Source organism: Mustela nigripes, chromosome 16 (assembly GCF_022355385.1).
Source record: "Mustela nigripes isolate SB6536 chromosome 16, MUSNIG.SB6536, whole genome shotgun sequence".
NCBI lineage: Eukaryota > Metazoa > Chordata > Mammalia > Carnivora > Mustelidae > Mustela > Mustela nigripes.
Genome location: NC_081572.1, coordinates 11,438,389 through 11,451,650, shown reverse-complemented (window position 1 = coordinate 11,451,650; position 13,262 = coordinate 11,438,389). Strand labels below are relative to the sequence as shown.

General features: G+C 43.4%; 1 protein-coding gene across 1 annotated transcript in view; it reads left to right on the top strand.

The window, feature by feature from the left end:
• The first annotated feature begins 485 nt into the window (after positions 1-485).
• The window catches only part of GNA13 (G protein subunit alpha 13), a 41,211-nt gene continuing 28,434 nt past the window's right edge, over positions 486-13,262 (top strand). The window contains exons 1-2 of the mRNA XM_059380325.1: positions 486-993; positions 3,908-4,134. Coding sequence (XP_059236308.1) covers positions 711-993; positions 3,908-4,134 — 510 coding nt within the window. The 5' untranslated portion in view covers positions 486-710. The remainder of the gene's footprint in view (positions 994-3,907; positions 4,135-13,262) is intronic.

The following is a 13,262-nucleotide window of genomic DNA, read 5'->3' as shown; positions in this document are numbered from 1 at the left end:
TGTCTGGGTATCACTCTGGGCTTGGGAGAGCAGGATGTCCGAGAAACCACCTCCAGAAAATGCACCAAAACCTTCCAGACTCGCGCCCGCGGTCTGAATACCGCTCGCGGCAAGGGGCTCGAAATTAGGCGCGCGAAGGGGGACAGGAGGCGGCGGGCACGTAACCCAGGTGTCAGAGCGTGGAGAGCGGTAGGAGAGCCCAAAGGGCTGTGTCTGGGACCTGGTCTCGGGCCTCCAGGATTCCGGGAAGACGCTTCTGCCCGTCCGTGAGGGCAGCTGATTAAAGGGAAACAGAAAGTCGGGCTCCGCCTGCGCGCGCCCGGACCGGCCGGAGACCACGTGACCATTCCCAGCTGCCCCTACCCCCGCCCGCGCCGGGCTCGAGCAAGACCCGTGGAGGCCGGGGAGGCTGGAAAGCGGCTGTGGCGTGCGTGCGTGCGTGCGCGCTCCCGGGAGGCGGCGGGCGCGCGCACGCCCGGGGGCCACCGCCCCTCCTGGGCCCGCCCTCCTTCCCTCCCTCCCCGGCTCGCCCGGCCCGCCCTGCCCGGCCCGCCCTGCGAGTCACCTCGCTGGTTCCCTCCCTCCGCGGGCGCGCTCGGGCCGCCGCAGCGCTCCCCGCCCTCGAGCCTCGTTGCAGGAGCCGCCCGCCGCCCGAGGAGGAGGTGGAGGGAGCCGGAGGGGCCCGCCGAGGCGGCGGCGGCGGCGGCAAGATGGCGGACTTCCTGCCGTCGCGGTCCGTGCTGTCCGTGTGCTTCCCGGGCTGCGTGCTGACGAGCGGCGAGGCCGAGCAGCAGCGCAAGTCCAAGGAGATCGACAAATGCCTGTCCCGGGAGAAGACCTACGTGAAGCGGCTCGTGAAGATCCTGCTGCTGGGCGCGGGCGAGAGCGGCAAGTCCACCTTCCTGAAGCAGATGCGGATCATCCACGGGCAGGACTTCGACCAGCGCGCGCGCGAGGAGTTCCGCCCCACCATCTACAGCAACGTGATTAAAGGTGCCGGGCGGGGGTCGCGCGGAGACCGTGGGCCGGGGCCGGGCCGGGCCGGGGGGTGGGGGGGGCGGGGGCGGCCGGCGCGGGGTCCGGCACCGCCCTCGTTCGCTCCTGTCCCTGGCGGAGGACCGGGCCCGGCGGGCGGGCGGGAAGGGGGCGCGCCCCGGGCGTCCGTCCTGCTTGCGCCGGGAGCCCTCGCGCCCTCGGGGAGAGGATGCCCGAGGGCGCCCCGCTTTCCCCCTTGCCGTTCGAGAGGGGGTCATGGGTGGTCCCTCACCCCACCCCCCGCCGCTGGCCTCGTCCCCTCCGAGAGGGAAGTGAGGCGGGCGAGCCGGGCTTCTCGGGGTGCTGGGTGATCGCGCCTGCCTTCCTCCAGACGAGGCCCGAAGACCCAGGAGTCAACCCCGGACCCTCACCCCCATCCGCCGACCCGGCACTGCCTGCCCAACCTCGCCGCCCCGGGTGGGTGACCCGAGTCACATGGGGTCGGGGCTGCTCCCAACTCCCTGCTTCTTTGGCCGCCTCCTAAGCGAGCGAGTCCTGGAACCGTCTCAATAAGGAAACTTTTGCCTGAGACTTGTCAAGGGCGAAGGGTGACAGTTCCTGGGCCCTTTGGGGCAAAGATAACGCAACTTCACGGAGTCCTGTGTACTGGGCTGGCATCAGGAAAGAGTAGACCCATACAGTTAGTCTGAAAAAATTAGCATGAGTGGTTTTTCGCCCCCTTGTCACGGTCGGGCAGGATGTTTTGCCTGCAATCACTATGCAACACGTTCCTCTCTCCTTTTTGCTTAATAAGTGGGGTGCGGGGGGTATCACCACTTGCTCTCCTATTTAAATGAAGTCGTGCTTTGGTATAAAGAATCTTTGGCCTAAAAAGTGATGCGGAGCTTGTACAGGTTGAGCCAGTGAGTGGCTGTCGGCTTGGATCATAGGCTCTGCTTCTATTTGACAAGTGTTTTTTTTTTTGTTTTTTTTTTGTTTTTTTTAATTAAGGTATTTGTAAGTGAAAAATACACAGATAATTTTGGGTCTTTCAGAGAATTGGAGAAGTTGGTTCTTATTTCAGTGACAGTTACGTTCATTTTTCTTAGTACCAAACATTTTCTAGTTTAGGCATTTTGGCAAATTTGAGATACAAAGCCTGGTACTTCAGGTGCCTCAGGAAGCCACCATCTGGGTAGCAGTTTTCCAGGGGTTTGCTACCTACCGATTTCAGCAGATTTGCCAGCAGCGTTTCTTTAAGTGGGATTTTTTTGTTCAAGAAGTTCTTAAACAACACCTTCTCATCACCTCTTTTTTTTTTCCCTCCCACAATTGAGTTGAGGAAAAATATCCACCACCCCCGACCCCGCAGGAGGGGGTGGGGGTCGAGGGGTGGGGCTCGTGGGGGTAATTAGAAGAGCACTAGGCCAGGAGCTCACAGATGATAGCCAGCCAGCTCTGAGCCCTGGCATTGCTGCAGTTAGGCTGTATAAAACAGTTGTATTTTTCCCATCCTACTGTTGAGCATAAAACTAATTAAGGTCTCTTTCAAGGCTTAGGGCTCCGCCTTGCCAGTCCTTAATTGAAAGTACCTTTGTATCCTGATGCCGCTGAACTTAAGGAGTTATGTCAATGAATAGGGTTAGCATGTTAACTGATTATGGGCCAGGTAAACACCTGGTCCTTATTGTGCACTGGGTCGTAAGTGTGACCTACTTTGAGCACTGGTTATGAGATGAAATAAGTCACTAGACATCTGCTTTTTTGAGTTGGCATGCTCGGAAGATTGACAGCAAAATGTTATCCGGACAATTGACTGAGTAGTCATGTGACTGTTAATTAAGATGGACCAAAGATAACAGTTAAGTGATTAGAAATCCTGGGTTTGGATTAAGCTCTCTGAGTTGCATTCTCTGTTTCTATGCACTTTTTGCAATTGCTCTTCCTCCCTCTTGGGGAAATCTAAGGCTTTCCTGTGACTTAACTCTGACTAGATGCTAGGTTTGGGAGTTTTTGAGTTTCAAATTGGTTCTTAGAAGACTTTGTGTTGGGGCGCCTGGGTGACTTAATCTCTGACTCGATTTTCGGCTCAGCTCCTGATCTTGGTTGTGAGGTCTAGCCCTGTATCAGGCTCCACATTCAGCTTGGAGTCTGCTTGGGATTCTCTCCCACCCTCCCCCTTTGCTCCTGTGCTCCTTTGTGCAATCTCTTTCATAAATAAAATCTTAAAAAAAAAAGAGAGAGAGAGACCACTTGATACTGGGTTACAGCCGGGTGCTGCTCAGGGAGCAGACGAACTCAGAGTGATAATGTTTGACTCTTGGCATTTCTTAAATGTCTTTGAGGGGCTCAGAAAATCTTAGCTGCAGCTCTTTTTTTCAGAGCTTGGAAGTTGGCCTGTGCAGCATGATTTCTTTATCCTTTACTGGTTTTGGTTCTCTTGTGACTACCTTTTTTTCTTTTTTTTTTTTTTTAAAGATTTTATTTATTTATTTGACAGAGAACACAAGCAGGGGGAGCAGCAGGCTCCCAGCCGAGCAAGGAGCCTGATTTGGGACTCTATCCCAGGACCCTGGGATCAAGACCTGAGCCAAAGGTCTTAACCAACTGAGCCACTCAGGCATCCCGTGACTACCTTCTATTAAAAGTTTATAAAAAGTTATTTTATAAATTAGAACATGTTAAAATCGTTCAAAAAGAGCAATTGTGTTCATAGTATTTGCTTTTCAGGGCTCTAATCTTACGATTGTGAACACGTGTTAGTTTTTTTAAAGCTCTGGGAAGTTAAGGGTGTTTGTTTCAGTGTTGGTCTCCAGTTTGGGAGGAGGTGGGCCTGGAGTAGTTAAGAAGCTTCAGAAGATAATAATGGAATAGAATCAGTGAGAATATCTAATGACTCCCAGCACACCTTTCTCTTTCTTTTTAAACAAAGGTATGAGGGTGCTGGTAGATGCTCGAGAGAAGCTTCATATTCCGTGGGGAGATAACTCAAACCAAGCCAACGGAGACAAGATGATGGCTTTTGACACCCGCTCTTCCAGTGCGTCCCAGGGAATGGTGGAAACTCAAGTTTTTTTGCAATACCTCCCTGTTATAAGAGCATTATGGGCAGACAGTGGTATACAGAATGCCTATGACCGGCGTCGAGAGTTTCAACTGGTAAGAGATTTGTTCTTTTACATTGTTGTCATTCTATTTTAATAACATTTACCAGTAACTGATTCTAACATACCTTTTTTCGCTGACTTCCACATTAAAATGTATCTATCCAGAATTTTAGCCTCAGAAATTTGGATTGCTATATAGATGAGCTTCTTTCTGAAGCAAGATAAAAATAAAGTAAACCCCTGAGATTTGGTGAAACAGTTATGTGTAATTGGTCATTATTCTTTTATTTGAGTGAGATAATAGTGATTTTCTTAGGTACTTTCTCCTAATTTTATTCTCCTTTTGAAAACAATTTCCTCCTAATTGTAGCAACAATATTCATCCTTCTGAAAAATTGATCTTTTGTTCTCAGACTGTGAGCTCAGTAACTGCACCTTGTTCTTTAGATGTGTCATCTGTGTGGCCTTTTGATGTACTCTTTTTATGTTTCAGATTAATTTATAAAGAGATTAAAGTCCTTGATAACATTTAAGTCATTGTTGCATTCTATGTGTGTGTTTTTCTAAGATTTCCAAGCACATTTTACAAAACATTTCTTCTTTAGAAGCAGAATAATCGGAGACTACTGTAACATATATAGCTGTTATACAGCGCTGTGGAGAGGGTAGGAAAAGAAAAGGATCTGATCTAGGTTAAAGATACACAAATAATGATTGAAATCAATTTTTTTTAATCAAGTGTTTTGCAGTTTAATTGTGAATGCTTTGATTGTATTCTGGGTTTTATTTGCCGAAGACCGGAAAGATCCCAGGAATGATAACAATCTAGACTGTATGCACTTCAGAGGTAGTTCAGATTTGAAGTGTTTTACTGTAATATGATCCCAAAGAAGTGACAGTTGAAAGTAAAACTGCTTAGAAAGTTGTTTGATGATGTCATTGGCATTAAAGTGATCCACACTTATGGGTGTGGCTACAGAACGATACACAGCCACAGCCAACAGTCTTTGCTGTTAACAGTTTGTACTCAGAAGCTGTCTTGGCTATTAAAAGTTCTAGAACCGTGTTCATGACGGCTTTTTATAAAGCTGAGTTTTGGATCTTTATTTTCTCTGCATTATGGCTCTCACAGGCGCCGTACAATGGTAGCTGCTGTTACCTACTGTCTTGTATAGTTTTCCTCTTGGGTGTGTGTATCTCATCAGGTACTTTGTCCATTAATGAAAGGCAAAGACTATCTCATGTTATTATTAAAATCAAGTCATTGGCAGCATTGTATATTGACAATTAGGAATTTAACTTGACAGGTGACTTCCGTCCAGTTCTCAGACTCGTGGTTGATTTTTGTCCTCTTTTGTCCTTTTTTTTTTTTTGGTCTGTCTTATTTTATAGCCGATAGTTCCTCCACACACTGTTTCTCGTCTCTCATCACCCTCTGTCTTGCGTTTAGGTGTGCTTATTCTCTTTTCTTCTTAATTCATTTTCTTGAACAAACCATACTTTCCACTCTAAGGTTTTGCAGCATCCAGCTGCAAAAGTATATGGTTGGTATTGACTGGATGAAGGAATAAACAGCTGTACTCTAAAGGTTTCTGAGGGAAGGTTCTGTAAGTCCATTTACTTGAAGTTGGGCCTCACTGACACTTGATTTTGGATGTTACATTCTTTTTTCTTTTCTTTTCTTTCTTTCTTTCTTTTTTTTTTAAAGATCGTATTTATTTATTTATTTGTCAGAGAGAGAAAGCGCACAAGCAGGCAGAGTGGCAGGCAGAGGCAGAGAGAGAAGCAGGCTCACAGCTGAGCAAGGAGCTGGATGCAGGACTCGATCCCAGGACCCTGGGATCATGACCTGAGCTGAAGGCAGCGGCTTAACCGTCTGAGCCACCCAGGCATCCCTGGACGTTTACATTCTAACAGTTTTGTATCAAGACTGTCCTGTCATGTAGTAGAGAAAAAGCATTCCTGAGTATTTGCCTTTAAGAACAAATAACCAAAACCAGTCAGAGTGAGGGCCTCCATGTTCTTCACCGGGCCCAGCTGATGCTTTAGGAACAAAGAAGGTCTTGAGCACAAGGAGTGACAAGCTCCAGAAATACTTTTCCCCATAAAAAGTAGGGACAGAAGAAGAGAGGAACAGGGAAGGATGTAATTTTAAACTCCTGGAGGACAGGAATTTTTTTCCTGTGTGTATCCTTGGCATTGTTAATGGTGCCTGTCAACGTACAGGAGGAGTTCAGGTATTACGTTGAATTAGTGACTCTTGTGCTTTTGGCTGCTGTGTGGTGCTTGGCACAGTGGTGGACATCGAGAGGGCCCCTGGCTCATTTAAAATATTCCTGCCGGTCCTCTTTAATTCCTTTTCTTCTCTACATGCAGCAAATTCCCAAGTGCTATGTTTTCTACCGATGAAAAATCGCCTGCATCTGCTCCCTCCTTTCCCTCTTTCCGTTAATGTCTTAGTCCCTCTTGCTTGGACTCCCAGGTAATCTTGTTCAAACACCACACGGGTTTGTTCAGAAAGCTGTGTTCTTTCCCCATTACCTCCAGAACAGAGTTCAACTTTTTGAGTCAAGCCTAGCGAGCTTGCTTATGATTCCGACAATGTATTCATTGGACTACTTCACACCCCGATAACCTCTCAATTCCACATACCCTGATTTTCTGCTGCTGTGGCTGTCTTTACAAGGGCTTTCTGTCAGGGTTTGTCACGACTCTCTCTATTCAGTAGGTCCTACCCTTGACTTAGAAGAATGGTAATCACATTTCAGTGTGACTGAATGTGGCCCGGGGACCCCTTGCATCAGATTCACTGGAATGCCTGTTTAATACAAAGCAAAACAAAAGCAGAGTTCTAGACTCATCCCAAGAGGCTCTGATTCAGGAATCTGGGGTGGGACCCGGTGATGTGTATGTATAGCAGATAGTCATCAGTGATTTGGATGAATGCTCCTTGGGCCGTCTTGAGGAACAGTGCCTTAGGGTCAGAGCTTTCTCCAGCCCTCCGGCTGGAATGTGGCTCTGTGCCCCGTGTTCTCCTTGCTGTGCTTGCTTCCAGCCCTTGTCTGGTTGCCTGTACTCCACTTGTTTGCGCTTGTGTTTGGGTCTCCCACCAAAGTAGAAGCTCCATTGGTACACCTTGTCTTTTTCTCTCTCACTAGCATATAAGCCTGACACTTATTTTATTTCCTCCTTTTCTAGACATTCTGAATTACAAGGTTCTTCTAGGAAAAAAGAAACATCACACATTATCTTCTGGGAAATAGGAATCATTTCTGTACGCTAGTCTGTTAATTTTTTAGGAGCTGGGAAGTCCTTATATTACAGTCATAATTTTTCTTTTTTATGTTTAACAATGTATATTCTTGAGTCTTGGATAGAAAAAGTAAAACCAGGTGGTTGAGTTATGGACATTGGGGAGAGTATGTGCTATGGTGAGTGCTATGAAGTACGTAACCTGGTGATTCACAGACCTGTACCCCTGGGGCTATACATTACATGTTAATAAAAAATTATAAATTAAAAAAACAAGTAAAAGTAAAACCATCAGGGGAAGAGAGAAGAGTTAGCAGATAGATAAAATTCATCTTTTTTTGTTTCAACTAACAATTGATTATTAAATTTATTAATGCAAATTGAAATGCCAAAAAACAAAACAAAACAAAAACAACCCAAACAGGAATAGTTTTTAAGCCTTTTTATGGTTTCTTTGCTTAAGATGAGCAACTGCCTTGTAATCAGTCTTCCGGGCAAAAGGGTTAGGGTAGTGGGATCACAGCTTAGCTTTTTAGCCAGCCATTCATTTGTTAGTAATAATTTCGGGTACAAACATGAATGTTTTCTTTTCCAAGTTCCCAAAGGCAAACATTTCCTTTTCTGGTTAGTTTCATTATGGGTAAACTAAATAGTTTACTGTGAAAAAAGAAAAATCCAAGATTTACATTGCTCTTCTAGCTTTTAAGATACCTTCTAATTCTTATAAACCAGCTCCCGGGATATACATATTCAGAAGCGGTCTCTTAGCACTGGATTAACTATTTGTGATGCTGAGCTTCGGCTGTGTGTTCACTATGGCCTACCACTACACACATGAGATACTCCCTCTGGAACAGCGGGTGACTGTGGCCAGGGAATTCGGTAACTTACATGACTAGAGATGGGAGTCAGGGCTTGGCTGGAAAGTGTGTAACTGCAGATAAAGGAGCAAAACTAATAAAATGGCCAGGAATCCTTGTCAGTTAATTTTTTTAGATATTTAATATTCAGTTACTTCTTTGGAAATGTAAGCAACGTTAACAGGACTGGTTAAATAGGGCAGGAAAGTGTATGACTGGGAGGGACACTCCAGAGCTTCCTAGTTTCTATAAACACTTTAACTTGTCAGCACTAATACAGCTTCCTGTAATGACCAGTTTTTCTTTGCAGTTCTTGAAACCAAAGTTATTTTCTTTGTTATCGTGGTACCTTCAGTTAGACTTAATTTTTCTTATTCAAGCAGTACAGTTTGTGCTGGACTTTACACTTCAAGCCGATGAAGTAGTTTATCCACTAAGACAGAGCTGCTCTCAGTCTGGGCAACAGAGTAACTATTTAGCCCCATTCATTGACCTATAAAGAGCTGAGCGCTAAGTAAAATAAGAACTTCAGTTGGGACTAACATTTATTTCTGTATTTATCCTGCAAAATGGATTTGAAATGCTATAGAATTAGAGGCACTGGTTTATTCTTTAACTCTAATTTGGATAGGCTTTTAAAAAATGAATCAGTTACTACTTTCAGTGGCAAAATATGTTTCTGTTGGGGAAGGAATTGGTCTGTTTTCTCCATGAATAAAATTAAAACAGGATTTTGACTTCAAGTTGCAAAAAACCTGTTGTCTCTGGATTCGAGGATTATGGTAAAACACTTGTGCATATCTAACAAAAAGATTATATGTAACTGCAGAGATATTAAAATTTTAGGTCCCCATAGATAGAATTGCTTCTTGGTGAATTTTCGATCAGAAGAAAGTGGTTCCTTTTTATCCAAATCTTAGCAACCCAGAGCTATATAGTACTGTATATTAAAAAGAGAGAGGCTGCTTTGGCATGTACTTATAGTTACAACTTCGTGAGATTGTCTGGATATGTGTGCATTTATATGCGTGTGTATCTCTTGACGTAGTATGTTGGTGTGTTTGTGTTTATATCTTTTTTATTTATTTATCTTTTTGGTGAAAAGTTAACTAGCTATGGGATGTCTGGGTTCTAGCCGGGTGTTGTAGATTACTGTGCTGCTTTATTTCGTTTTACTGCTGAATAAAGCTAGTGGTATAGTAATTTATGCTGCTTGGAAAATGTTCACTAAACAACTAAGAGATGAAGCCAAGAGATGGTTTTGTTATGAAAACTAGACTTCAGTTTCAGAATTCCTTGAGTGGACCTAGCCCAGGAGAAAGGCTTGTGGCCTTTAGTTTAAGAAAACCATAGTTGCCAAAGGCCGCCCTGGATTGAATAGTCCCTTTTCCTTGTTCACAGATAGGAAGCAGCCTGACCAAGCTGGGACACCTTGTCTGACTAGCCCAAAACGGGTGCCAGTTTCTTTCTCTAGAAAATCAATTCAAGGGCTGATAATTATATCACTTCTTATTACTTTACATTTTATGAAAATCGCTTTGTACTTTTCAGAGTCCTATCACGTATATTACCATATAATCCTTTAAAAACACTGTGAGAGGTATGAAATACATGCTATTGTCTCCATTTCACAGAGGATAAAGTTCAGATGCAGAGAGGTTTCTTGATGCTTTGGGTCACAGCTAATGAAAGGATAGACTGGACCCTGGAATCCTGGTCTGCCAACTCCTGGTCCGCAGTGCTGGCCAGTGGACCATTGTGGAGCATTCAAGCATTACATCCGTGGAGCATTTTTTCCTTCCATGCCCAGCCTCTTCTGGCCAACACCCATGCACACAAATAATTAACACTCCCCTAGAAAGTTCTAGCACGTCACTTTAAATATGTGTAAGGTTTTATTAAGAGTACATGGCATTGCACTGGTGGTTGCACAGTTCTTCTGTTCTGAACTTTCATTATGTCCTTGTGCTGTTCCTTTTTAGAATCCAGATTATAGTTATGATATAAATCTTAAATGACTGATGGTAGATTTACTCATTTAGTGGCACAGTTCATCCTAACCACCATTCGTCATGATAAAAGTGGTTTGAATCTTCACCTCCTTGAAAACTCACTATATTAGTGGTCCTCACCTGATGTTCCATCAGTGAACGTGTTTTGTAATGTGGGCCCTGAATTGGGAACGTTTAATGACGGCTGCCTGTTATCTGACAGGCAGCTGTGTGTTTTTTAGGCAAGTGTCATTTGGGAATTGGCCTGCCTGGCGTATAGTTGCCCAACTTTGTGCTTGGTGTACAGAAGGGGTTATCAGAACCTTTGTGTTCTGTTATTTTATGAGCTCTCTGCAGTGTTTCTCACGGAGCAGCCACAGTTTTTATGCTGCTTGCGAGCCTTCCAGATTGCAGTTTGTTGTAAGTTTTTGTTCCAGTTAGAAACTGCCTATTTTTTTAAGTGCGTATTTCTGAAAGTTGACAATTTTTTAAATTTTCTTGTTTGAAAGTACTTTGTCTTTTTTTCCAGCTGTATGATAGAGTCTACTTTGGTCATTATTGTGAACATATTTTTTTTACAAGATGCTCTTTTTTCCAGAAGAATTTGTTTCATCTGCATTAGCAGAGCATCATTAGACTGGGCTGATAGGGATCAAGGAAATAGTAATTTTGTTTCGAGAATTGACTTCAGTGGCCTTGGTTAAAGTCACCAATCTGTTGCAGTGAGGGTCACTATTTGTCTTACTCTTTCTAACTTAATCTCTTTCTTCTCTTGACAAAATGAATAAAAAAGATTTTTAAATCAGTGCAGTGGGTGAACTGTTTCATCCCCAACAATTACACAAGAGATGCAGAAAACTAGTAGTGGAATCACTCTCCGTTGGTTTATTTTGGCTTTAGTTCTAAGTCATTAAGACGTGTATACTTGATTTTGTTCCATGAAACTTTGTATTTTCCAAGCAGATTAGAAAATAACCATATCCAAATTCATTGATTTATTTTACATGTTGTAAGACATTTTTACAAATGGTTTTAATGTGATGGTGTTCCACTTTGATGTGGTTATCTGCTGTGCAGTGGGATAATGTGGAGCTGGATGACCAACTAGAACTTGTGTCCGGGCTCTGCCCTTCAGCATGTGAGCCTGACGCAGTCCCTCAGCCTTTCTGTTTCTGAAATTGTAAAAGGGGGACTATCCGAAGACCTATTATTATTATTAGTTGATGTAGAAATTGCACGAGCTGATCCCTATAAAATAAGACTGTGGCCCAGTGCCTGACCCATATTAACCATATTATTAACATGAGCCGTTACTATTTCTAATAAGCCATACGTGCATAAAACACAAGTAGCTTTTTTACAAAATAGAGCCCTATAAGCATTGATTTGCTTCACTCTCTGAACTTGATTACCGACATAAAAATCCTGGATTCTAAAAAATGCAGAATATGACTCATATTCTTATGACACCGTATGTTGTTTCTGCCGAAGGTAGAACATCCGAAAGAGAACTGAGCTCCTCTGTGTTGCTGTATTGGTTCGTGTTGCCTTCTCCTATCGCTTCGCTTGATTTTTAATCTGATGTGTGGGCTGAATTAACCAAATCCTCATCTTCCTGCTGGCGGCTCGGTAGGATAGCCATCGGCAGAGGCGCCGGCGCAGAGGCGGCTGCACGCACATCCCTGTTCCGTCTCCGCGGTGACCCTCCGCCCCCACACGCATGCGCTCTTCCCCCTCTGGTCCTGTGCCTGCTGCTGGTCGAGGCTTTGCAGGCACGCAGGCACGCAGGTCAAAGAGGCTATTTGGGTTGCTTTTCCAAGGTAAAAAAAAAAATTCCTTACACAATACAGAATGATTTTTTTTTAAATTTCATGTTACTTTTTTTTGACATTTTAGAACTTCTGATCATTTTTCGTAAAAGCGCTAGTAAAACGGTGTCTTTGGGTTTCTTGAGCCAGAGCTGCCACATTTATCCTGTTAGTAGGACATTTTTCTTCTCACCTTCTAGAATGGTTAAAAGAGCTGAACTAATGAATAATTGGTGTGAGAGACTTTGACTTTCGTTTTCAATATCCTGGTTACTCTTACTCTCTAGATAATCTTTTTAAGAATTATTTTTCTGTTACCCAGGACCAGCTGCCTAGTAGGAGTATCTGTCATCTTATGTCGTTGCGTGACTTTTCATTTAGGCCTCATGATGTGCACTAATTGATACTAAGTAAAAGAAAAATGGAAGCTACTAGGTTTTCCTAGTTGCTAGAGTCACAAGTTATTGCCTGGCCAACTCCCTGTTATAGGAGGCCTAACAAACAAGAAGACCGTGCTTTAGATAGATTGCTGTTCCCATGTGAGTTGGTTCCTAAATTCCTATTTATTGATTTTAAAAGCCTAAGTGAGTGCTGTATTCTCACAAAGCTACAAATACTATTTATCCTAGTTTAAATATTTAAAAGAGAGTAATGTGATTTAGCCTATTGAGTTAAAATATTGCAATAGTAATGTTTTGCTCTTTGTTACGTGCTGTGTTTGCAGTAAAATTATTGTTTGTTAGCTTCAAAAACTATAGGGACTTTATACCATATAGATGTCACACATTTTAGTTCTAGAAAAGGGCAAGGAGAATTACATGTACTTAATTTTTTTCCTTGACTTTTTAAAATTATCTTATGATTAAATGTTGCAGCCAGTTTTAAGGTTGGTGTTAACAACTTAGTAAGAAACCAAGATTTTTTACCTGTTAAATAGCATTTTGCACATCAGGTCATAATGTAAGATAACTTCTTTTTGAAAAAGAGGCTCTTTTGTTTTGTTTTTTAAACTTTCAATGTGTAGAAATGCATTCTTTTGAAGGGAATGTGTATGTTTATCTTTTTTTTTTTTTCTTAAACATTTTATTTATTTAAGTGATCTTTACAGCCAATGTGGGGCTTAAACACACATCCCTGAGGTAAAGAGTCATGTGCTCTTCTGATGAGCCATCCAGGCGCCCCTCATCTTTTGTTTTTATTTTCTTTAAAAAAATTTTTTTTTTTTTTAGGATTTTATTTATTCATGACAGAGATCACAAGTAGGCAGAG